A 26,955-nucleotide genomic window follows, 5' to 3' on the forward strand; every position below is an offset into this window, starting at 1 on the left:
GACCTCTACAATGTTTGTTTTAAAGAAGTAGATCAGAAAATGGGTTCTGAAAAGATACTGTAAGTGTTTTGTCTATTTTGCATTTTTTCCACTATTAGGTACCTCCTTTTAATTGTGGTCCACTGTCTTTTCTTTCTGTCCCTGGAGATAAACAATCCAGAAATCTCTCCGTGGAGACTTTTGGAGCTTGTGTCTTGACTTGGCTACAGCAGCAGGCTCTTGCTAATCAGAATCACAGCAGGGCTTATTTTATGAGCCTGAAAGAATTTGTGTTCCCAGGGGACTGACGTTCTTTACCTGCTGGGGAGCTACAGATTTCTAGTTCTAGGATGAAGCTACCTTCACCTCCCCTTTTCACATTAAGACCACCGCCTCCTTTAGTAGTCTGTAGTCACTGCCGTGTTAATTTCTCTTTTCTTCCCCCCCCCCCCTCTCTCTGTCTCTTAGGGTAGAGCAGTAATGATAGTAGATGTTTATACTTAAGGAAATAGGGCATGTTCATGTGAGATTCTAATCTATCCTAGGAAGACTCAGGGGAGAGTGAAAAATAGCAGGTGGTACTCCACAAATGAAACTACCTAATAAGAGTTTCCTAAGCTATGTCATATGCTCAGACTTACTGAAGCACCTGGCATGTAGCACCAGCAGGATACATGAATGTGTGGAATGACTTTCTGCCCCTGGCACTGTGCCGTTCAGTGACAGTCACAGGAGAGATGTGTGAGATGCATAATAGAAATGTGTCTGTTATTACTATATAACTTAGTAGGCTGGCAGTGAATGTGGCATTTTTTCTTCTGTTTGGTGGTAAGATACCATATCACACCAACAAATTGCTGGTGGATACAGTTGTCATATCTGACAAAAGACAAGCTCATTGAGGAGCTTTACACAACATTTTGTTGGGAATTCAGGATCATGTGGATTGCCTGATAGAGATAATTATATATTTGTTCAGTATTATTATAGTTTAAAGGTCTCTTTATAAGTAGCCTTTTCAATATAATCCCCATTTACAGTTAAGGAAACCAAGGCATATAGAGGTGGACAGTATGCCTGAAGTCACATCAGCAGCAAGCAGAGCCAAGTGGTGACATTGAGCCCTTTGATGTCTGCTGCATTTCTCCTCAACTCTGAAGCCCACTCACTAGTGCGCTGTTTAATTCTGATTTCATGGGAAGCAGCAATGAGAACTCCTCCATGGATTGTGTTGTACAAGGCAAAATGAGGTCATGTGTGTTAGAATGAGCCTAAGATCCCAGCCAAGAAGTGCCAGCTCTGACTTCCAGATGCAGATAGTTTGTGAACCTGAGTAGCACTCTGCCTTACAGGCCTTTAACATTAAAACATTTTTATTTAAAATATTTTAATTGATTAATAATATCCATATGTGGTATAACGTGATGTTTTGCTATATATTTCCAATGTAGAATGATTAAATCAGACTAATTAAAAATTACTATACTTTAGTTTGGTGATGAAAACATTTTAAATCTTGATTTTTTGTGATTTGAAAACATTGTAAATCTTAATTTTTTTGCAATTTAAAAATGTGCATTATAGCTGGGCGCTGGTGGCTTATCCCTGTAATCCTAGCTACTCCGGAGGCTGAGATCTGAGAATTGCAGTTCAAAGCCAGCCAGAGCAGGAAAGTCTGTGAGACTCATCTCCAATAAACCACCAGAAAGCTGAAAGTAGCACTATTGCTCAAGTGGTAAAGTGCTAGCCTTGAGCTAAAGAGCTCAGAGACAGCGCCCAGGTCCAGAGTTCAAGCTCCATGACCAACAACAACAAAAAAAATGTGCAGTGTATTATTATAGTTACTGTTTTGTATAACAGACCACTAAAAGTAATTCCTCCTTCTATCAATATCTTCCCTTTTCATCCAGTCTTTGGTAACTGATCTCTACTCCAGATAGCATCGTATGATTTGTCTTTCTGTGCCTGGCTTGTTTGTCTTAGTATAATGGCTTCCAGGTTGATCTGTGTTGTTGCAAATTACAGAATTTTCCTCTTCCTTACAGCTGAATAGTACTCCACTGTGTATATATACCACATTTTCTTTGTCTCTTCATCAATGGACACCCAGTACTTCTCTTAGTTATTGTGAATAAAGTGAATGTGAAGTGTCTCTTTGGGTCCTTTATCTAGCCTCTAGCCTATTCTTCTGTACAATAGAATTTGAAGTTCAATAGAGCTTCAGAAGTTATATATGTGATATTCCCTCTTTGAACTATTTCTGAGTAACAGACTTTGCATTAAAACTGTGCTAAATGATGAATGTTGGGGTTCATATCTTGATAAGTCAACCTAACCCCACATCTCCATTCCAGAAAAGCTTTTTCCTGGTGATTTCTATGTATATAGGAACTTTTATGAAGCAGTACAACTGTATATAAAAAATATTCTGTTAAAAAGTCACTGTGTCTGGTACATTTATGAAGAATCGTTAAGGGTTTGAAAAATGACTACATAAAGCTTTCCTAAGTTCTGTGGAGAAGACTGTATGCCATGGTACTTTATTGTCAGGGAATTCTTAGGAACTTTGGGAATGTTTGCTCTTTGTCTATCTATTTCTTTTCCAGCCCTAATATCTTGTGTTTCTTTTGTCTTTCTCAGCCCAACAGGGGCACAAAACGGCCCCGGGATGATGAAGAGGAAGAGATGAAAACACGTCGGAAACAAGCTGGCCCTCGGGAACGAGGTCGCTATCGGGAAGAGGAAGCCACTGTGGTTGAAGAAGCAGATGATGACAAAAAAAGGCTCCTCCAGATTATGGACAGGGAAGGGGAAGAAGAGGAAGAGGAGGTAATGTGGCTGGGCTGCAAGGGAGTGGCTAGCCCTGATGTGCTGTACATAAATCAACTCTGGGTCAAATACATAGTATTCTGAGCTTCCTGGCTTGGTCTGTAAAATGGGAATGGGACTTCCTACAGCATTGCTGTGAAGGTGAAGTGAATAATGTGGTTTGGAAAACATTTGCAATGTGTGAAGAATACCATAGACAGAATTTAGAAAAATTATTCCAGGTTTGTGTGCAAATCAAGGCCCTGAGGGAATGAAGAGGAAGGGAATTGGTGTTGACTAGACTGGGTCAGAGAAGCTTTCTAGACTAACGGTTCTTAGGACATGTAGTAGATACTTAAGTTTTTCAAATGTAGTCGATAGCCTTTGAAGGATGTTGAATTCTGTCAACCAGACAAGTGCTAGAAGGGCTTCTCAGCAGAGGAAATGCATTGGCAAACAGTAGAGGTAATGAAGTGCAAGGGGTGCTGTGAGATTGTGACTGAATGAATGCAGTTTAGAGCCAAGTGTGGTGGTACACACCTATAGTCAGCACTCAGGAGGCTGAAATGGGGAGAGGGATGGTTTGAGTCTACCCTGGACAACACAGCAAGATCCTATCTTCAAATTTTTTTTAAAAAGCATATTTAGAAAGGAGATGCCCCATGCGGGGTATTGGTGGCTCACACCTGTAATCCTAGCTACTTAGGAGGCTGAGATCTGAGGATCACTGTTGAAAGCCAGCCCAGTCAAGAATGTCTATGAGACTCTTATCTCCAGTTAACCACTAGAAAACTGGAAGTGGCTCTGGGGTTCAAGTGGTAGAGTACTCGCCTTGAGCTAAAGAGCTCCGGGACAGCACCCAGGTCCAGAGTTCAAGCCCAGGACCAACAAAAAAAAAAAAATAAGAAAGGAGATGCCCCAGGGCCTTTCTGTTTGCTGTTTAAGGTGCCTTGGGCCTTTGCACTCATTCCTGCCCCTGGACCTTTTCAGTTCTGGCCTCTGTCTTAGAATACTTACATGGCTGGTTTCTTCTCATTAAGATGTCAGGTTAGTGCTTCCCTCTCCAAGAACTCTGTCTGGTCTCTAGGGTAGCCTGACAAGTCATTTCCCTATGCTTCTGTCACCATATTCTGTGTATTGTCTTCACAGCATATATCATGATTTGAAATTCTTATTTGTTGGTTTCACTCATTTGCTTTTCTCCCCTCAGCTTCTCATGAAAACAGGGATTGGCTGTTTTGTTCATAGCTATGTTTCTGGCACTTAGAGCAATGACTTGCTGTTGGTAGGCTCTTAATATCTATTGAGCGAATAAATGAATTAAGCTGAGAAGCGTAGAGTTAAAATATCAGTGATTAAAAACAAAATCACTTTAACTTTATGCCTTTTAAGTCCTTAAGTGTTAACTTGTATGTTACTTCATTCTGGCATTTTGTTCAATATGAATTATGGAAATAGATTTCTAAGAGCCAGCTATTTTCTAGTTCTCTCAAAGACATGTTGCTAAGTTTGGGTTTAAAAAATGAGGCTGAAATGTGACTCTAAGAAGAAAAAAAAACTGATTCTTATTCCAAAAGGGTCTTTGATGTATTATGACCATACCTCTCTCTTCATTAGTGTTTGGACTAGTACTGATGTGGGGCTCTGTCCCCCAAAAGATAATGACATTTGGGAAGTCTGAGGTAGGAGCCCTGGATTTTTTATTGCCTTCTGAAGGCAGTAGCCTGGCAAGGACTTACACAAACAGCACATCCCCTTTACTCCTCAACTCCCTCCTTCCCACCAGATCCTGCCCAGTCTATTCACCCTGCAGCAGCAGCAGCAGCAGCAGCAGTTAATTGGCAGGTATTAGTCCTGTGCAGGACAAGGCTGGTCCTGGAGGATTAGGCTAGTAGCTGTCACAAGTAAGTGGTTTCTAGCCCGAGAGACAGAAATGTAATGGTGGAGCCAGCCCTTCTGTTGAGGGACAGGGACAAAGAGATCACTTTGTAAAAATGACACATGGAAGGCTCTAAGTCCAGGAGTTATTTTCTCACTGCCACTGAAGTCCCATTTGATGAAAAACAAGTGATGCTTGCCCCTGTGAAGTCACGTGAACTTGTAAAATATTATTGTCCTTTTTGTGCTACATCACTAGCATTCATCTTTCTGAAACCTCCCTCTGGTTTCTGACGTTGAGCTATTGGAGGTACTGCTGTGGCCGATGACTAAGACCGATAATTCAGCTTTCCCCCAGTGTTGGAGAGAATTACAGGAGAGAAGGCAAAACGCCGGAGAGGTTGGGACTTTGGAAATCCCACGAGAGCTGCATTAACATTAATACTGCTTTTTATAGGGTGGGCAAGGGAAAGAATCAATAATTACTTCCAAGGTAGCTTGAAAGTGTTTTAACCCTTTCCTTGAAATCTTAATTATTGTAGTTAAACCCTAGGGGTATATTAGATATATCATGCCTGTTGCTATTCACAGTAATAGGCATAAACTGATATAATGTACTAAACAATTTCATGTACATAATTTCTTTGGATCATCTCTGTGACCTTGAAGGATACAGGAAATACTTTCATTCCAGTCCTCCTCCTCTCTGTTCTTGCCTTCAGAAGATTAACTGGGTACCTGCTGTGTGCCAGGTACTAGAGAATCAGTAGTGAACTGGTACATGTGGGCTAGCAACAGGGGCTAATTTGCCCCCACCTCGGGGCTAGAGAGATATGGGTCAGATCCTACCAGTCCTTTACTTTGTAGGTCATGTGAAGGATTTGGAATTGTATTCTAAGTCTCAAATGGATGAATTTAGTAAGGACATATAATGAAGACTCAGGAATGGGTCTCAGTTGGTGAGGGTTTGATGAAGCTAGGCTCTGAATGATGACCTGGCTAAAATAGTAACTTCCGTTTCTACTGGTCAGGAAACTGTAGACCCTGGGGAAGGATGGAGCCCAGGAGTCACTGATGCAATCTATGAAGTGAGTTATGCCACAGATTAATGTGTAGGTATCTCCTACTTAAAACCCAATATATGAACGTTGAGATATATTAGTAAAATAATAGCTAATGTTTTCTGAGTACTTACAAAGTTATGGGGTGATTCAGTGCCTTCCAAACGGATCTACTTCAGGTTCTCCCAATAACAGTTTCTTTATTGCTTTTAGGTGTGAGTCATAGTCAATGACTACAAAGCTGTGAGGCTGGGAGATGGAGGAGTACTACAGAGGCAGAGTACATTGTAGCACATTAATTCAAACTGAAAAGTAAACTGAAGATAAAATACTTCGGAAATTTTAGTAGATTTTTTTTTGGTGGGGGGAGTGAGTCAGCTTTAAATACGAATCTTATTTTCTTTGTAGATAATTATCATGGTGTGTGAAGCAAGAGAATGCTATGTGCTCTACATATAGGATAAGGTTAACTTTATTTTTTCTTTTTGCTTGTCCTGGGGATTGAACTCAGAATTGGCTCTGAATATCTTGTGTTCAACGTTAGCCCTCTACCACTTGAGCCACAGCACCCCTGTCGGCCTTTTCTAAGTAGTTTATTGGAAATAAAGAGTCTCATGGACTTTTCTCCCCAGGCTGGCTTCAGAGTGGGATCCTCAGATCTCAGCCTCCTGAGTAGCTAGGATTACAGGCGTGAGTCGCCAGTGCCCAGCTTAACTGTTTTTTAAAAGTGTCAATATGTAGTCTTAGTTGTTTTTGAACTCATGGTTCTTGTGCTACAAACTCATGATTTTCCTGCCACAGCCTTCTGAGTGCTGGGATGATAGGTATGCTCCACATGCCAAACTCAAGGCCACCAAATCATCATCATCATCATCATTCTTTCTCCTTCTTTCTTTCTCCTCTTCCTCTTCTCCCTCCTTGTCCTACTCCCTCCCCTTCTCCCTCCTTCCCTTCTTCCTCCTCTTCCTTTTTTGGTACCAGTCCTGGTGCTTGAATTCAGGGCTTTGATGTTGTCCCTGAGTTTTTTTGCTCAAAGCTAACATTCTAGTGCTTGAGCCACAGCTCCACTTCCAGCGTTTTTGTTTATTTGGTTGGTTAGTTAATTGGAGATAAGAGCCTCATGGACTTTCCTGCACAGGCTGGCTTTGAACCACAATCCTCATATCTCGGCCTCCTGACTGGCTAGAATTACAGGCATGAGCCATTGGCTCCTGGTAGTTCCTAATTCTTAATGTCACCTTAGGATTTTTCTTTTTTTTAAATGCTTGTCCTGGGCTGGGAATGGGGCTTAGTGGTAGAAGACTTGCCTAGCACATATGAAGCCCTGGGTTGATTCCTTAGTACCACATAAACAGAAAAACCGAGAAGTGGCTCAAGTGGTAGAGTGCTAGCCTTGTGCAAAAGAAGCTCAGGGACAGTGCCCACCACCCTAAGTTCAAGCCCCAGGACTAGGAAAAAAGAAAATAAGAAAAGTACAATGCCAGTCCTCGGGCTTGAACTCAGGACCTGGACCCTGTCACTGAGCTTTTTTTAGTTCAAGGCTATGTTCTTTCACTTGAGCTACAGTTGTACTTCTGGCTTTTTGGTGGTTAATTGGAGATAAGAATCTCAAGAACTTTCCTGCCCAGACTGGCTTTGAACAGTGATCCTCAGATTTCAGCCTCCTGAGTAGCTAGTATTACTGGCATGAACCTCCAGTGAGCCACCAGTGCCCCCATCTTTGAACTTTTAAGTGTTACCTGGGGGGAAAAAAAAGATGTGATAAATGTTAAACAATAAAATATAGTATTAGTATTTACTCTGTGCCTTATACTATACCCAAGAAATATTTGTTGGGTATTTAGCAACTCAGACAGAATTTCTTGTGTTACAAATCCTGGGCCTTTAATGAGATACCTAGAATGATACACAGAAGTATCTGAGGGACTTTTAGCCTTCATTCTAGCAGTGGAGAAAAAATGTGTACTGTGTTTTGAAGCCCAGGTAGGCCAATGGCAGAATGAAGTGGAACCTAAGGCCACAGGAAAGAAGTAGTACCAGTGAATATGAATCCTGGTGGACTGAGTGGTTACATTTGTCTCTTTATACCAGGAGGAACCACTGGATGAAAGTTCTGTGAAGAAAATGATCCTCACATTTGAAAAGAGGTCGTACAAAAATCAAGAGCTGCGAATCAAGTTTCCAGACAATCCAGAGAAGTAAGTAAGGCTCCCTTTTACTGACATCTTTCTCTTCGATGATGCTCTGTTGGCTAAATGTCTTTTGCTTGTTTTGTTTACTTGGCTTTTGTGACTTGGGTCAGGAGTAGTCCCCAAATGCCCCATATTTGAGAAGTCCTTAAAGATTCATAGGACTTGGAATCTGTGGTACAGTGGGCTTTGGTTTATTGCAGTACAAGCATCCACAAACAGGATCAGCAAGGGAAGAAGGCACAACAGACAGGCTACAGAAATTTATGTGCAGACATCCTGTCCCTCCCTCCACTGGAAGAGGTCAGATAGACCCACTCTTTCCTCCAGCGGTAAATTATATCAACATATGTTCAGTGTTTCTCCTAGGGTTTTTTTTTTAAATATATTTTTATTGTGAAAATACTGTACAGAGGGGTTACAATTACATGGGTAAGATAATGAGCACATTTCTTATCAAGCATTGTAGCCTCCTGCTTTGTTTCCCCTTCCCATCCCTTCGTATCCTCCCCCTACCCCAGCCCCCCGCCCCCCAAAAGTTGTAAAGTTCGTTTTTCGACATAACGACTTGTACATCTCATTGTTGCAATGGGTCCTCCTGTATCCCGTTTTAACAATTTGTTTTTTCCCTTCCTCTCCACATATACCAACACTGCTAGGGTTTTTATGTAAGACTAGTAAGGCAGCAGGCATTCTCTAACATCACAACTACAAAAATTCCAGACTTCTAGAAGGAAAGCAGCTGTTCAGTGACCTGGCTGGCACAACAATCTTATGAGAATGTTTCAAAAGCCAAGTGTTTCTGCCCCACCCCTTTTCCATCCCCTTAAGTTGGGCCAGCCTTGCAAACCAGCTCTTATAATGATCAGGCCTGCTGTTACTCCTTTTCTGCATCATTCATTTCAGTGTCCCAAAAAAACCAACCGTGGCTGCCATGTAAGAGCTCTTCTCTGAGAAAATGTCCAAACTTAATGTGATTACTGTTGTTTAGTGCCAGGGTGGGATCTGGGTATTTTTCAGCCAGTCTTGAATGCTAACTAAAAACTTTTTTACATTTATACAGATTTTAATGTTCTAAATTAACTTTTTGCTCAATTTCTCCCTTCCTACATACATAGTTCTAATATGTTCAAGGGCAATAATGAGTTGACTGGTAGTCTTTGCTTCAAGTTTGAATGTTTCTAGGGGGACTCACTTAAATGTGAGGTGAAAAAAAAAGAGATCTAAGCAGAGTGCCATGGGAGTTTAGGGGGAGAAATGGTAAATGCCAAATAGGGAGCTATTGAGGACTTGACCGAAAAGGTGGCATTTGATTTGGGTCTTGAGAAATGATTCTGATCCTATTAGGCAGAAAAGAGCACAGAAAGGCATTTGGGCAATGTAAAGAACAAAGGCACCAGGGTGTCAGTACCCTAGGAAGGCCAGTGTGGTTCACTGTGTTCTCCCTTACTATGGGAGATGAGTGGAGGAGGAAAGAACTGGTGCCTGGATGGAAGATCATGGCCCTCTGTGATAGGAGCACCAATCTCTTACCTGGTTTTGTGTGTGTGTGTGTGTGTGTGTGTGTGTGTGTGTGTGTGTGTGTGTGTGTGTGTGTGTGTGTGTGTGTTGAGTTACACAAATAATGCACAAATAGATGATCATAAACCACAGCAATAGTGTATAGGTAGAGTAAAAAAATGAAAGCTCTACGCTTCATCCTACTGATTCTATTCCTTTCCAGTCCCCTCCCTAGATAGAAGTCACTGTGTGAACAGTTCTGTATCTTTTTAGACTGGTTTCTGTACACTTAATTACATATAAACAAATATATTTTCTGTATGAATCATACTGTACATATTCTGTACCTTGTTACTTGGGATCATGTAACAGGAAATATTTTTGTACTAGTACAAGTATATTATCTTTTTTTAAACTAGCAAATACATAGTATTTTATATTTGGAAAATACTGTGATTTCTTTTTTTTGTCAATGGATATTTGATTATTTAAAATATTGGATTTTATGAACAATGCTGCTATATACCTGCTTGTGTGTCTTTGTGTACATTTATTTCTAAAGGATAGATACCTAAGCTTTGAATTCCCAGATTGAAAAGTGTACACATTTTCATCTATGATAACAAATGCCAAATTATCCCCTATATGCTTTCTCTCACCAACAGCAACTCTTTGTCCATGTTCTCTATGATCAATAGATGTGATCAGCCTTTTATATTTTGTTACTTGTTTTACTGTTGTTTCTCTACTCAGTGGTTCCTGCATTAGACTCTTCCTTTAAGAGGTAGATAGTGTGTTGTTTGTTCCTGTACCTGCCATGCTGTGGCTGTTCATGGACAGCTCTTGTGTGGTCCATGTCATCTTTATTATGTCCTTGCCACTTGGAACCTAGGGTTCACTGTGAGGAATCTCTGCTCTAGACTGGGAACACTGGAAATATAAGAAATCCAATTTATTTCTTGTAATACCTGCCTCGCCTTTGCCCACTTGTATTCTGGCATGTGGAGCAGTGGAGTTCTGCAGGTTTTGGTACCACACACTGTTCAGGTACTACTTACTGAAGTTCTGCTCATGAGCTACTTTTAAATAAAAGTTTTTTTTTTTTCTTAAGTTAACAATGCTTTTCTATCCAAACAAAATACCTTGTTATTTTAGTTTTTAAATTTGAACATGTGTAATTTGAAATTAGGCATAAAGAGCTTATTTTGTCATGTCCAAAAACAGTTAGAAAATTATATTGTGTTTTAACCTTGAGATCTTGAATTCTTGCTAGTGCAGTGTTTGCCATAATTCTTCACACCAGCCAAGTACATTTAAGATAAAAATTGCTAGCCAGGCACTCGTGGCTCATGTCTGTAGTCCTCGCTACTCAGGATAATGGTTCAAAGCCAGCCCAGGCAGGTAAGTCCTAATCTCCAATTAACAACCAAAAAGCTGGAAATGGTAGAGTGCTAGCCTTGAGTGGAAAAGCTTGAGGACAGTGCCAGCTCCCTAGTTCAAGCCCCAGTACCTGCACATAGATACACAAAAGAGAAAATTACTAGAGTATATTTGAATAAACTTTCCAGTTGATATCAGAAACATTCTGACTTCCTCTATTATATACCATTGATTGCATACCCAAAAGTGTCTGTTCATTTGTCTGCATTTCAGATTCAGTTGACATTTCTTCCATAGCCTCCTTCTGTATGAAATGTCCTGCAAGTATCACATTAAGTAGAGTGTGTTCCTTCCTTGGGAAATCCTTCTCTTCATTTTTGGTATCTTTTTAGTCTTAGGGTCCCTTTGTACTCTTAAATGATTGAGTTACTTGAAGTACTTTCCTCGGAGAATCCTAGAAAGGAACATGCAAGCACAGATTCTGTTAGCTGTGATAGCATTACATGTTGTATGGCTCTCTGGAAAACTCCATTGTGTGCTCCTAAAATAATAAGAGTGAAAAAGGAAAACAGTATCTTAGAATTACCATAACATAGCTTTTATCTGATAAGGGAGCCTTGTACCTCCCCCCTCTCCTCGCCCATGCCACTTCCCTTCTTCTCAAATCTCTAGTTACCTCCTAGCCACATCTGAGATCCTTGAGGATTGCTGACTTAGTTGGGCAGAAGGAATGTCACATTGCCCCTGCACCAGTTGCTGGTTGTGTGGTTACATTTAGGACTCAGCAGTTTCTCTTGCTTTTGTAGTACAGTGTTTTTGAACTTTGAGGTCACTTGTAAATATACACTCTTGTGGTTTAAGGAGAACATTCTGTTTGTGTGAAATAAATGTACATGGGCAGTGTAGAAGAATATTCGCTGTTCTGTCAGGGGATGTCCCCATCTCAGCCTACATAACTGTTTTATGTGTTGTTCTTTTGTCTTCCCATTCCCTCGCTCCTGATCCTTACCATATTTGGAATCATGTATTACAGAAAGTATGAGAATCCTAAAGCTGGCCCTCAGCAAATAGCAGTGTATGCTTTAAATGAGGAGGTTGTACTTTGTTAGCAAAACCAGAAAAGTTGTCTTTGTGATGGTACAGCAAACTTGAGTACATAGATTTATTGGGTACCAACAATGGTATCATTAAGTACTATATATGTTATCTCTTTTAATCCTCCTCTAATTGAACTAGGAAAATGAGGAAATCAAAGTTTAAAGATGGTTAATGTTCTGTCTTCTGGGACAAGACTGGGATGCTGTGTGCACTTCAGTTGGGATGTGCTGAACAGTATGTAATAGATTGTTTACATTTGTGCCAGGCTGAGAGCAATATGAGGCCAGAAAGTGGCATCATTTTGTTAGCTGCTATATTCTCAGTACCTGAGACAGTGACTGGCACCAGGTCTGAGCTTGGTAACTACTTGTTGACTGACACTAACCCTGGTTACACGCAGCTCAGTTCTATTCCCAAGTTACAGCATTTCCCACAATATCCCTCAATTACTCATGCAGAATCAGACCCAGTAGTATTTTTGTGCTGGTTTCCCTCCCCACCCCCCTTTTTTTTGTAATTTGGCTCTTCTGGTTTGTTTTGTTGATAATTTTCTAACTTCTGGAGAATTACAAGGTAGAAAGGAAATGAGAGAGCTGGGCATTGGTGGCTCAAGCCTTAATCCTAGCTACTTAGGAGGTTGGGATCTAAGGACCGCAGTTTGAAGCCAGCCTGGTAGAGTGCTTGCCTTGAGCAAAAGAAGCTTAGGGACAGTGCTTAGGCCCTGAGTTCAAGCCCCAGAACCACCCAAAAATAAAAAAATAAAATTGGGAGGTTTAGTTCATTTTTCTTTCTAAGTCTTTGTTTAGTGGTGCTATGGATGGGACCCAAGGCCTTGTACTTGCTAGACAAATGATCCTGCTGAGCCATACATAAACCTAACTCTTGTTTAAGGCTTCTTTTGTTTTTGTTTTAAACTGTGCTTCACTCAATGCTAGACACTCTGTCTACCACTTGAGCCTCTAGCTCTTTGTTTTTATATTGTTTTTGACAGTTTTGCTACCTTTGCACAAGATTAGGGAAGGCTTCAAACTTGATTCTTCCTCCACCTCCTGATTGCTGCTATTTCAGGCACCTGCCACTATGTTTGATGGGATAGTTTATTTTACTTACTTTTTGTGCCAATATTAGTACTTGAACTTGACCTCAAGCTCATGCTTGACTTTTTTGCTCATAGCTGGTGCTCTACTTCCGGAGCCATACCTCCACTTGTGGCTTTTTGCTGGTTAGTTGGAGACAGAGTCTTGCACATTTGTCTGCTTAGACTGGCTTTGAACAAATTTCCTCAGATTGTTATAATTACAGATATGAGCCACCAGCAACTGGCTTATTTTATTTTGTTTCTTTTTATTAATTATCTTCAGTGACAAAGATCTAACTTGCCAAAGAAACCTATCCTGTCATTGATATCATTTAAAGTTTGACTCTTCAGATTTCAACTAAGAATAAGAAAGAATTTTAGCAAATTCTCATGTGAATAGATATCTAGGGGGATCCTAATGTCAGCTGCATCCAAAAATCAGTTTACACATCCCCACAGTGTGTTTCTATAGCAGATGCACAAAGTTTTAGGGTCACCTAGTTGCATGAGAACTTCTTTTTCCCTCCCTCTCTCCATTCCTTCCTTCCTTTCTTCTTTCCTACTTTTGGATACTGAGTCTTAAACTGAGAGCCTCATATCTTGCTCAGCTTTTTCTCTTATGACTACCATTCTTTGACTCTACCAGTAGAACCATGCCTTTACTTCCAGCTTTTGGTGTTTATTTGGGAATAGGACATAGAGCATTTCTTTGTGTGCCCAAGCTCTAAATCTTAAGTCTTAAATCTCAGCCTCCTAAGTAGATAGGATATTATAGGCATGAGCCACCAGTACCAGTCTGTGGTCTTTTTGTTGTTGTTGTTGTTGTACATAAATTCTATAAAGAATTGTGGAAATTTGAGTATTTAATTAAAAAATACCTATCTGAAGAAAAAGAGTTACAATTAGATGTTAAATTTTTTTAAGCTTACATTAGTTATAGAGGGGGTGGTCATTGTTACATTTCCGTATGTGTTTATAATGTCTTCCGATTAGTCTCGTCCTCACAATCACTTTCCCTTTCTCCTTTTTCCAAAATAATTTCATTGTTCTATTTTCATAGATGCAAACAACTTATTTTAGCCATATTCAACCTCTTTGATCCTACTTAGCCCCAAATCCTTTTTCTAGTATCCTCCATATACATACCTTAGAGAGTATATCTTTCTGTGACAGCTCCATTCCCTTATGGATTATGTATTGTCCTCTTTTAAGCACCTAAAATCACAGTAGCACTTTGGGTAGCAATTTTCCTTTGTTAGGCCCCTCCTAATTTTCTGTGGTGGGCCAGATGTGTACAGAAATAACCCTTGTCCTGGCAGAATTTTCTTGTGGTTCTAATTTGTATTGCAATTTCAGTTGGCCAACTCCATCAAGTGCTTTTATGAAACTGTATCTCTCTCATATTGCACATTTATACTTGACTTTTTGGCTCAATGTAGCTTTCAGTGCGGATTAGTGTTGCCTATCAGGGACTTTTGATTCTGTTAGCTGCTGTTCACTGTCCCTTTAAGTTTTGTGTTATGTGACATTTCCTAACTTTGCCTTTTATATATATTCACCAAGTTAATTGGTTGAACAATATAAAAATAAGTAGTTGTTCTGAGCAGTCCAGAAGAAAGAGGCCTGCAGAACCCCACTGGAAACTTCTCTTTAGGCGAGACTAATTTACTAATTATCACCCAGGTTCCTAAGTTTCATAATTTTATTGCTTTTTTTTTTTTTTTTTTAGTGCCAAGTCTTCCTTGCTAGTTTTTCCAGGTGACTGGGAAAAATCTTTTGTTGTTATTCTCAGAATTAGACTTAAAACCAAAACTAAACAGCGCACGCATGCACACACGCACATGCGCACGCGCGCGCACACACACACACACACACACACACACACACACACACACACACACACAGAGCCATGTGAGACAAATGAGCCTTATTGGTTTGGTAAGTCTACTTGGGCTCAGGAATTAATGTAGTTTTGCTGTCTTTCTGACTTTTTCAATCCCTCTGTACTGGCCCTTTTTTGTTTTAGTGCTGGGGATAGAACCCAGGACCTCATTATTTCTAGGAAAGCACTGTACCACTAAGCTACATCCCTATCCCTAAACCAGCCCTTCTGACTGACATCTGATTGTGATCCAGTCTCCACACTTCAGCTGATGGGTAACTAGTAATTTTAAAGTGATATTTTTTGTAAACACAGAAGGAAGAGTCTTAAAAAGAATGGCATTAGTCTAGGTATGGTGGTGCCCACCTAGCATTCAAGAGGCCGAGGCTGAGCCCTGTGAGGCCAGCCTGGACTATAGTGAATTTAAGGACATACCTCTGAAAACCAAGGGCTGTGGGTATAACAGTGGTAGAGCACTTGTATAGCATACACAAAGTCCTGAGTTCAGTCCTCAGCACTGCAGGAAAGAAAAAAAGACTGGGGAGAGTCTTGATAAAAATAGTTGTGCAATTCATTTTGGATAAGAAGATGAGAGTAGGCAAAGAAGCATTGAAAAGAAAAAGAGGAGGATGTTTTGTAATAATAGACATGAAAGGTACTATATAGCTTTAATTATAGGAAGCATAGTCCTGGCCTAGAAGTTTGCAGATGAGTTAATAAAATAGAATGAAAAGCAAGAAGGATGAAATTATGCATTAAAATGTAGCATATGATACATGACATTTTTTCCAAATGTGGAGAAAGGATAGGTTATGGTATTGAAGTAGTTGGACAAACATTTGTACAAAATAAAGTTTATGTTTGTTCTATAACACATGTTAAAATAATTTATCAAAATTAAGTTTATGTTTGTTCTATAACACATGTTAAACTAATTTTTCAGCTGGATTAAACATTTAAATATATGTAAACATGAATATACACCATAAAATATATTTCTTTTTTTATTGTGAAAATACTATACAGAGGGGTTACAATTACATGGGCAAGATAATGAGTACATTTCTTATCAAGCATTGTAGCCTCCTCCTTTGTTTCCTCTTCCCATCCCTTCCCATCCTCCCCCCCCCATAAAATATATTTCATCTTAGCATAGAAAAGACTTTCCTCAGGATAAATAAAATAGAGTTCATAGAGCCAAATATTTAACTACCTGAACTTTTGAAAAACCTTTAAACAAACAAATAAAACATAGTATACACATTAGGAGGCAAATATTTTTCTTTTTTCTTTTGCAATATAATACTAATTTCCTTAAAATAGAGATCATTTGTTGTTGTTGTTGTTGTTGTTATTTGGTCGGTCATGGGGCTTGAACTCTGGGCTTGGCCGTTGTCCTTGCGCTCTTTAGCTCAAGGCAAGCGCTCTACTGCTTGAGCCACAGCGCCACTTCCGGTTTTCTAGTGGTTTATTGGAGATAAGAGTCTCATGGACTTTCCTGCCTGCGCTGGTTTTGAACCGTGATCCTCAGATCTCAGCCTCCTGAGTAGCTAGGATTACAGACGTGAGCCACCGGCGCCTGGCAATAGAGATGATTTGTAAGTCAATAAATGAGTATCCTGATTTAAAAATGAACAAAGAATAAATATAAGTATTAAGTACCAGAAAAATGTAAGCCATTTTAGTATCAAGAATGCATTAAAAAACAAATCTTAGTTAACATTGTGAATTGGAGGAGATTTTAAGTGTCAAGAATGCATTAAAAAACAAATCTTAGTTAACATTGTGAATTGGAGGAGATTTTAAGTATGAATTAGAGGAAATTGTCCCTTCGTACATTTGGTAACTTTCTGGCAGAACATATCAAAACTTGTTAAGTCATGCACACTCTTTGACTTGGCATTTTCCTCACAGAGAATTCATCTTAACACAGTAATTATGAATGTGAATGTCTGTTATTTGTTATAGGGGAAAAAATGGAAGCCACAGGACTGCTGACAAAGGGGATTGGTTAAATAAATTACCATACCTCAACTCAAGGGCATAAGCTATGTAGCTATTTAAAATGTATGATTTACAGCAGGAATTACAGATAAACAGTCTCCCTTGCACTCTGTGATCTATAGGTAGTCTCTTCTTGGAGCACTGTGTTGATAAAGATACTAAAGCCAGGTCTGGACTCAGCAGGCCAGATGCTATGGTTAGGGAGGGTGAAGGAGGCAGAGACGGAGAAGGAGAATGATGAGGAACAACTTGTCAGGTATTTTTGGTTGTAGAAGAATGTTTAATGGTAGGGAAAGTTATTCAGCTAGAGTTAACAGTAACAGCATGAGTATAGAGTGATAGACTACGTAGTTTCACTTTTGAGAGAAAAGACTATGAGTTAAAAATGACTTAGACTGGCATATTTTCAATGTTTATTTTTAGATTGAAGGATTATGGATGATTTTACTCTTCAAGTGGCTTTTTTATCCTTAAATGTGTTCAAAAAAGTAGTATTTTATAATTAGAGAAATAAAAGCTATGATTATAAATCATAATGGGGAAAAAAAACAGTGGTAAAAGGATATTGTCTACAACTCAGAAGAATTATGTATGCTCTTTAGATTTTGTTCCTTGGGGATTTCAGATTTCTAGATTCTGATATCTGCCCAGCCTTCAACATCTGGAAGTTGATGAGGCCTACTTAATTTTCAAGTCCCTGCTTACTTGTGGCCTCCACAGTGGAATGGCCATCTATAGATGGAAGAGACAAAAGCTGGAGTTCCTATCTTCAAGAAGCTTCTGTTTTAGAAAGTATCAATATGACCATAGTACAGAGCAGTAATGCAGTACAAGAGCAACAAGCACAAATATTTATGTAATGCTTCTTAAATGCTAGACTTTGTTCTAAGCACTTTGTACCTTTTTTGCTTTTATTCCTTGCAGTAGCATTATGGTATAGGTAACATTATTGTCTCTCTATTTACAGATGAGAAACAGATCTTGAGAGCCTGAATAGCTAAGCTAGGTTCAAACCCAGGCATCTGATCTGTGGAGTCTGTCTTGATGACTGCATCCTCTCTGTCAGTCTCAATCCAGTTTTGTTCCTTGCTTTACATGTATTAGTTCATTTCATTTGTAGAACAAACTTTCCTACCTTGTTCTTCCAAGGCTTAAGGGGCGTTTTTTAGATGTCAGACACTGAGGGAGGGAATACAGAGATAATGCAAAATAATTGTATTTTTAGGCAGAGACCTGTGGGAAGGTTCAGTGGGGGCTTGTGGAGTCAAGTGTCATGCCATGGAGGCTGGGATAATGATTATGCATGCCAGACACTAGGTCATCCTTGGGACCTGCCTCTCAATCAGCTTGCTGGAGAGGTAGGAAGGGAGGAAATGTATTTGGGGGTGTGTGTGCAAAATCTGTCTTCCTTTGGGTGAGGGAAATAACTGGGTGGAAGAGAGGAGTAAGAGAAACCTTCTTTGGATTAGGAGATAGCTAATCCAGTACAGCAGAATGAGTTACTACCCAGAGAGATAATGGTAGCTAATCCATAGGACCATGGGAAAATCATTCATTGCTGCAAAATGTGTTGAGGGCCTTAAAAGGCAATGATGACTACAGAAGTAAGGGGACCCCTGTAATGAGATCTGAATCCAAGATTGATTTTTGTAATGAGGAAATCGATTTCCCAAGGAAATTGTGTGACAGTATGATGTTTGGATGAGTGTACTTCTTGGTTGGTCTGTCGTAGACACTTTGACAGATTGTCTCAGTCTGGATTGTGTTGCTGTTTGTTTGCTGTGTGCTGAGAGCGCCCCTTTCAGTAATGCTGTCTTGTTCTCCCCTCCTAGGTTCATGGAATCTGAGCTAGACCTAAATGATATCATTCAAGAGATGCATGTGGTGGCCACCATGCCAGACCTGTATCATCTTCTGGTGGAGCTGAGTGCTGTGCAATCGCTTCTTGGGCTGCTCGGACACGATAATACAGATATCCTTCAGATCAGTCCTCGGTAGAAGGCTGACACAGGGGAAATACTGTTTACTCTCTTCTCCTGCCTGTCTCTGCTGATATGTGCTGTCACGTCTGGTGTTCCATTTCCATTCAATTATCTTCCATCTTGAAACACACACTGCTCCTTGCTGAGAATCTGCTTTCTACCTCTTTACCAACCTTGGGCAAATCCTTAATTGTTTTATTTGCTCTTATTAGTACTAGAATTTATCATGATGTTTCTGTTTATACATTAACAGTACTACTTTTCAGGATTTGAAATTGCAGGTTCCTTATTGAGAAAAGACCAGAAAGATTTGAGCTATGACATTATACTAACAGATGGCCCAGTGGAATTGAGGCTAGAGAAGTCAGTGAACCATGGTAGAAAGCACATTGGATGTCAGAGGATAGGGGAGCTTGTCTGTTTTATCCACTGCTATATTCCAGTTCCTTCAAAAAAAGGCTGGTTACCTAATAAATAGCATTTTATATATTGAATGAACATATAGACAAGCTAAGTTTCATTCCCATCTTCATTTCTTGTGCAAAATGTAGTGCCTTTCTACCTATAGTGTTCTCAACCTGCAAAAGTAGAGTTAATAACTTTGTCTTTCAGTGTTACTGAGATCAGAGAAATTATAAGCATGCTGAGCACATTTCCTGATGCATAGTAGGCACTTAGTAAATGTTCCTTATAACTGAATTTGAGTCATGACTTCCAAAACCAATTTATACTTTGTCTTTGCCATCAAATGTGCAATCGTTTTAATGTAAAAGGTTTTTGATGTGCCTGTGGACAGGGTTATGTTCATTAAATCAGATTCTCTCCCAGATTTCCAAAGGTACGAGACAAATGTAGTTAGTCTGCTTGAGTGATATTCATGGGAAATCTGCTGCTAGTTCATGTTATTTTCATCTTTCTGGTAATCTCTCTCCTGAGAGCATGTCTGACTAGCTTCTTTCCTGCCTAATAATTCTCATAGAAGTAAATCAGTGAATAATTGTAATGCAGGTTTCTTGAAGGACAATTTAAAGATATTTCTGATGTTTCATGTACTGTTGGTATTAAGAATCACTCTGCTAGGCCCAGATTGGTGACTGTGTTTGCCAGGGTTTTCTGTGGGTTTCTAGGTTACATGAGAACTCTAGTAAACTAGCTTGTTTCTGGGTGAGCTTGGTATAGAGTGTTATAACCTCATTCAGAGGATATGCATCGAGTGCTTACTCAAAAGAGGCATGGTGCTAGGCCCTGTTCTGGATGGATGCTCAAGCAACATTCGTCAGTAAACATTCCTGGGTGTTCTTTTAGTTAGTTTTGGGCTGACATAACAAAGTACCATAAACCAGGTGACTGATAAATAACAAAAATTGGCTAGAGGCATAGTTCAAATGATAGCGCTCTTGCCTAGCATCCATGAGGATTCTGAGTTCTCACCCCAGTATTGCCCCTCCATAAAAAATCCCAGTGCTGTCACATTGGGAATGAGGTTTCAACATTGCAATTTTAGGGAAGATGTAAACTTTCATTTATTCTAGAGTAGATGTTTGCCATATGACTGGGGCATATGACTAAGGGTCCTCACAGATTTAGTGGCTGAGCATTCTAGGTGTGACTTCTTTACCTTTTAATTTACCTGCAGAACAGTAGATTGCAAAATGGGTTCAGGCCTTAACCTAGTGCCTTATTGGTTTTCTTCAGTGACAAGACAGGCCAAATGCTGGACACCTAACTATGGAGGTCAAGGCTGGCAATCCAGGCCTGGGGCCCCAGCCCAGGGCACCTGCAGTGGCACAGGTTCCCTGTGGGTTTTAACCACATCTTTGTCAGAAATTGCATGCTTCTTCAATACACCTGTGCGTTAATACTGAAATTACCTATTTTGTTTCTGGAAATAGCTCCCATTCTTTTGTTTTTCTTCTGGCTAACAAAACAATAATAGCAGCTCTTCTAAGCTGCTGATGTTTTACAGATCCTCTATCCTCACTCCTGCTGAGGAGAAGACTGACATGAGACGTGCCGCTCAGTATCAGCATACTTATGAAAGGCAAGGGCACAGATGTTCGAGTTGTTGTGTTCTGGTCTTTAAAAAGGAAAAAGAAAAAAACAACACATCCTCCCATAATATCTTTGACAGACTGCCATTTCCCTCCTGTTTTCCTGACAGCTAAACTGTTTATTCCCCTCTTCTATGCCAGCCGCCACCCAACTGCCCTAATGATATTTTTTTAAATCTGATTTTTAAATTATGCCCTACATCACATTTGAAGTGCATTGGAAATTTTTTAATTACCTTAATTTTAATTAGATGTAGCAATTAGGGTAAATGTCAGCCTCCTCCAGGTACAATTTTTCCTAAAAGTGGTTTCAGGAAAGGGTAGGCCTTCTTGACTTGCAGAAAACATATTCAGTGCCGGTCGGAGCGTTGCTCTCCCCAACACGTTGCACTCTGCTTCTTGTCTTATCTGTGATCTATAATGGAAATTTTTCTTAGGGAAACGGTTGTTAACAATTTACTGTTGAACAGCTGGAACTGCCCAAAACACCTTACCATGAATAAACAATTTCATGGAAGTCATGACTTAAATTTTTTATCTTTTTAACTCTTCATTTATCTCCCTGGACCATACATGGCTGGTTATGTTCCCAGCATGCACAGGTCATCTTTGCTTTGTCCTTCTCAGAGAAAACATAAACTATAGGGATTTTAATTGGATCAGAGGCTGGTTTGTTGTAACCTTAAGAGGCAGTATGTGAGAACACAGCTTGCGCCTCGTCCTCTCAACCATGAGAAGCAGCCTCAGAGTTGATTCTGGCGCTCTGCATCACTGCTGCTGGTGAAGGCTTGTCAGCGCTTCTGTGTTGTTTTCCCTGGAGAGGCTGGAGCCCAGCCATGGCCAAGGGTTGGCTGCCGAGTGGAAATATGCTCTGTAATGTGTACCTCATGCAGTACTGCAGGGTTACTCTAAATGCCTTTGGAGGAGAGGATCCGGCAGCAGCTGCCATGTCAAAATGCTGCTTTTTAAAATAATATCTATAAAGTTAATTACTTAAAGATGCATAGAGCTCCTCTTTTATGAACTGTTAATTTTTTTTGAAAATTAATCCAGAGGTGCATGTAAAAGGTCTTTTTCAGGCTGGAGGGTGTGGCTTAGGGGTTAAGTGCTTGCCTAGAATTTGTGAAGACCCTGGACTTCATCCTTATCACTGCCAATTTTTTTTAAAGTATTGTTAAAAATATAAGCATTCTTTTTTTTACCCCACCCCCCACCCCCCCATGGCCTGACTTTAAAATGTCTCAGTTTTTCTAAAGGAACAAAGAGGAATAAAACAAGGGGGAAGATAAAATCCCAGATGGTGGCTGATCACCCCTTCTGCTAGCAGAATCAAAAAAAAAATCACCGTGGCATCAAATTCATAACCATCCTTGTTTGTATGTTATTTACCATGTTCTCAGCTTGAGTGACAAGTTAGTGGAATTCTTGCTAAGGTAATTTTGGTAGCTCACTGGTGTTTATTTGGTTCTTCTTTAGTATGATGTGTATTGTATACTTAGCAGAAAAACAAGAATTAGTAACTACAGTTTAGAGCAGCACATTCAGATCACTACCCTGTGGCAGGTACAAGCTGGGCCTTTAGAGTGATCTACTCAGGAAATGCCATTGGAACTCTGAGGTGAAGGGCATCTCTGGCTTGGGGGCTGGTCAGGGAATTGAGGATTGTTGATGGAAAGATCCTGATGGAGTGGAAATTAAAGGTCATCTCAACTTTGTTTTGTGGTCTCTACCTTTGCAGTGGAAATTGCCATTCTTCATATTTTGGAAGCTGATGGGTCTTGTTAGCTCCTCATATAGTCACTGCAAAGTAATCAGGATATCAAGTCTGTGATTGTATATATGTATAGAGTATATGCATTTAAAAATCATGACTACTGTGCCCTAAATACTCTGTTCTTTAATAGAAATGATCAAGTCATAAAAACCAAATTTATTCATTCTGTTTTCTCTCTACCTTTTGTGAGTCAGAATGAGATCTCATCATAATGTTAGCAGTACAGTTTCTTGCCTGCTAATACACAAGAACAGAGTAATTAATAACACTGCAGATCATTAATGCTAATGGGACAGCTCCTTTTTGTATAGAATCATGTTAGGAAGTAGTCATGATGAGTGTCTTCTAAATTATGGTTTCGTTTTCTCATATTCTCGGAAGTCAGGAGAACTTGCAGAATTGTCCATTTGGATTTTGTGAAGAATTACACTGTGGTGGGAATTTGGAAAAAAAGAAGATTTTTCTTAGACCAGTAGGAATCAACTGAACTCACAGTTTGGGTCTGAGAATGCTAAAGTGGAACAAAGTGACTGAGACACATAATATCCCAGTGGACACATACAATAGTTAAGAGTGCCTCAAGGCACAGAACCAGTGATAATGAACAAGGATAGGGATGGGAAGGGTTTGCGCCTCTAAGGGACTTTCTTCTAATTGGACTGGGAGGGATTTGATTCTTGCTCTGTTGCTTTCCTGGAAGCACTATCTAACAAAACTTGCACACCACAAGCTGTTGTTTTTCTAGGAGCTTTTCCCATTTTGATATTTCCAGAATCAAAATTACACCTAAAAGAATTGACTCCTTTGTCTCACTTGTCACCAGACTGCTTTGGTAAAATATATTAATGAGACACCCTTGTTTTCAGAGCTAGTCAAATATGCTTTCAAGAAAGGCAGATGAAGTAAAAAGCCAAAAACCTCATAACTTTTGATCTTGTTTATAGGTTTTATTTGAAGTCAATGTCCGTGAAGATTAGAGTGATTATAGCTTGCTTTAGACATCTTCCTTGGGGCATAATAGCACCCACCAGCATTTAGTAGGTACTTGATTTTGAATGGTGCACATTCTCCTTCATATATGTTTGGTTGAGGATTAGTATAAAATTGAGAGGCCAGCTGGGCACCAGTTACTCATGCTTATAATCCTAGGTACAGAAGCTGAGATCTGAGAATCTCAGTTCCAAGCCAACCTGGGCTAAGATATGCTTATTTCTAGTTCACCAGCAAAAAGCTGATGTGGTCTTTAAAAAAAAAATCAACCAACTGTGTGAAGGTGTGGCTCCAGTGGTGGAGCATCAGCTGAGAGAACAAAAGCCTGTGGAGAGCAGGAGGCCCCAGTACTGGTCAGGGGGAAAGAGAGAAACCGAGTTGATTGTGGAGAATTTTGTATCAACTGTTTTAAGAGGAGAAAACAACCATTTTGTCTATGTTTGAAATTAATTTGCATTAATTGAGCTATATCTAATCATCCTATGTAGGAATAAAAAAACATTTTAAAAAATTCACATGTTGCATTAAATTAGTTATATCCTCTGAAGGTATACTGGTTTGTTTTCTTTAGAGGCCCTTTTTGAAATGGCTTTTAAAAGCCATCTGTGTAATGCATCTTATTCTCTTCCTGTTGTTGTGGACACTTCTCAATGAAAATTAATAAGATTAACATTCACCAAAAATAGATTAACATTCAGTTTCTAGACTAAAACTTTTAAGTGGGATCAGTCCAAAAGCAAATATCTAAAGCCAAAAAATAGAAGTAAACCCTGCTCTTCCTACAAGAGCCATTGTGTTATGTACCATTTTGTGCCCAGCTGGTCTTTTCTGCTTCACTGTTATACTAGCTTATTGCCCCAGTAGTGGACAGTTACAGAGAGAGGGAGTGAGGTGGCCCTTCTGCTCGACATGACAAAATAGGCTATCAAAAACTGTGTTTTAGTAATTCGCAGAGAGACAGGCTCTCTGTTTTCCTATTATACTTGGACAGGAGAGCTTTTACCTTGTGAAATGAAATTGTAACTACAGTGGAAAAGCCTATCACGCATGGCCAGCATCTGCTTGTGAAGAAAGGCTGGACAGGTGGCAGACCAAGCCAAAGACTGAGAGTTCATTTGTTGATCTTTACTTCCGGTTCTCATTCCTCTTTCTGGTGTTCAGATGACCTTCTGTCTTCTGGGTCATGTTACATTACCTAGGAGTTGATGGTCATTATGGATCCATTGCTGCCTTGCTGAAATGCTGTTGTGTGAAAATTGGGAAATTATGTAAAATCACTTAGTGGTAGGATTGATGAGATATTTGCCAGTCCTGGTGAATAGCTGATTTTCTGTTTGACTTCTCAGCTGAGGCAAGAAAGCAGTCAGGGAAATAATCCACTGGGACAGTGTAAGAAATGACTTTTCTTGGTAAAAGTTAGACATTCATCTTGTTCCTATATAAAATTACCACCATTGTCCATTTTTTTTCTCCCTCCTCCTCCCATATGATTATTGTCCTGCCTTGTTTCTGAAGATTCCTTGGTGAACTCTGGCTACCGCTACTGCTTTTAGAGGTGAAGTGGGCCAGATACTAAAGATTATGCTGTTTTAAGAGTTTTAAGATAGGGTTGGAGTGATGTTGGGCTGTTTCTCCCTGGAAGAGAGACCTCCCAAGTGATCTAAATTTATAAATTTGTAAAACTGTAGTTGACTAAGTTACCAGGAAAATAAGTATAAGGGAAGAGGCAGTGAGTCACTTTGACAACATTTGCTTAGTTCCCACCATGAGAGGAAAGACCCTTGTTGAAGAAATGCTAATGACACCAGAGTGTATTAAGATAAGTGGTGCTGAGGCAGTTGGTGAGGATACAGAGGGAACCGAGGGTTTTAGGAAACATTGGTGAGTTTTAGTAGTCATCCTTAACACCTTCCACATGTGTCCATTGCAGTGGTTGATTTGCTTCAGGAACTGACAGATATAGATACTCTCCATGAGAGCGAAGAAGGAGCAGAAGTTCTCATTGATGCTCTGGTAAGTCATCCATCCTTTGGGACCTCACAGCTTTGCCAAGGCAGCAGCACCCATCATTGTATCTGAGTGGTGACTATGGAATTCTGTGGCCAGGCTGGATGGAATGAGTAAGAAGTAGAAATGCTGCTTGTGGGGCACTAGTTCTGCAGGACTGTATGAAGGGGCTGACAATAGTGGTGAGATAACTGTACTGGGCAGTCCATTTCTCATTCCATTACCGCTGTTTAACCCTCATACCTTTAAGCCAAGACATAAAACAGGCATACAATTTTGCCCTTGGTCATAAAGCTAGGATTTGAGCCTATGTTTTCTTTAATTTTCTCTTCTTGCCTTTGCCCTATGCATTGGGTTACTGCTGTCCTTTTTCCAAAGAGCTCATATAGATGTTTGCTTTGTCTTCTGGGCTTTATAGTACCACTGTCAGGGAAGACAACTATTATTATTACTTATTTTACAGGTAAGTCATCCAGAGGGAATTGGAGAATGTTAAAAATAAAACAACCCTTAGAGCTTATCTAGGCCAGAGTTGTATCCTCAGCATCAATGACAGACAGGTCCATAGGGTTTCCACATTCTTCTTTTGAGTAGCTTGGGCAAGGACTCACACTTCTTTGGGCTTTATTCTAGGCAGCAGCCAGGTCCCTTCTAGTCTAATCACCTGACATATGGTCAGATAAGCGGGAAGCCTCTCACTGGGTTACTCAGCCAGCCCTGTGTCCACTGAGATGAGAGTTCATGTGTTCTGATCCCCACTACCCATATACTTTGGGCAGATCCTCACCTGTGACCAGAGAGGATTCCAGGCTGAAAAGGTACCACAGCTGGCCAGTGGCAGAGGTGGGTCCAGTCTAGCCCCTTGCCCTGATTCTGCCTGTGGAGCTGTACCCACCTACCTAGCCATCTCCCTCCTTGGGGCATTACAGACCATCTTTTTCTTCTGTTGCCTTCTTCTGCTTTTTTCCCTCCTCTGGGAAAAAATGGTAGTGCATGCTGATTCTGTTAGGTTTTGCAGAGTTTATCAGAAATCACCACAGCCACTTGTGGTGGAAGCACCCAGTGTTGTGAGGCTGCTTTCTGTTCCCACCTAATACCTATAGAATTAGGACGGTTGGGACTGTGCTCCCTCCCCAATGATTCTGAGACCCCTTCCATGCATGGCCTACCCCTCCCCACCCTTTCTCTTCCCCCATGCCAGGCTTATGGCTGGCATTTGGTATGAGTGAAGGGTAAGTGCTGTCTCACAGAGAAACAGGCTGGACTCCAGCAATGCCATGTGCATCTAGGTTGG

General features: G+C 40.1%; 1 protein-coding gene across 2 annotated transcripts in view; it reads left to right on the forward strand.

The window, feature by feature from the left end:
• The window catches only part of Ctnnbl1 (catenin beta like 1), a 155,191-nt gene that overhangs the window by 34,186 nt on the left and 94,050 nt on the right, over window positions 1-26,955 (forward strand). Inside the window, exons 2-5 of one of the 2 annotated variants that reach the window (XM_042694653.1) lie at window positions 2,620-2,808; window positions 7,821-7,924; window positions 18,690-18,829; window positions 25,570-25,667. In XM_042694653.1, the coding sequence (XP_042550587.1) occupies window positions 2,620-2,808; window positions 7,821-7,924; window positions 18,690-18,829; window positions 25,570-25,667 (531 nt within the window). Of the gene's footprint in view, window positions 1-2,619; window positions 2,809-7,817; window positions 7,925-18,689; window positions 18,830-25,569; window positions 25,668-26,955 lie in introns of both variants that reach the window. The other variant, XM_042694652.1, reaches the window with a different exon arrangement.

This window comes from Dipodomys spectabilis, unplaced genomic scaffold, assembly GCF_019054845.1.
Source record: "Dipodomys spectabilis isolate Male_0828 unplaced genomic scaffold, ASM1905484v1 ptg000175l, whole genome shotgun sequence".
Classification (NCBI taxonomy): domain Eukaryota; kingdom Metazoa; phylum Chordata; class Mammalia; order Rodentia; family Heteromyidae; genus Dipodomys; species Dipodomys spectabilis.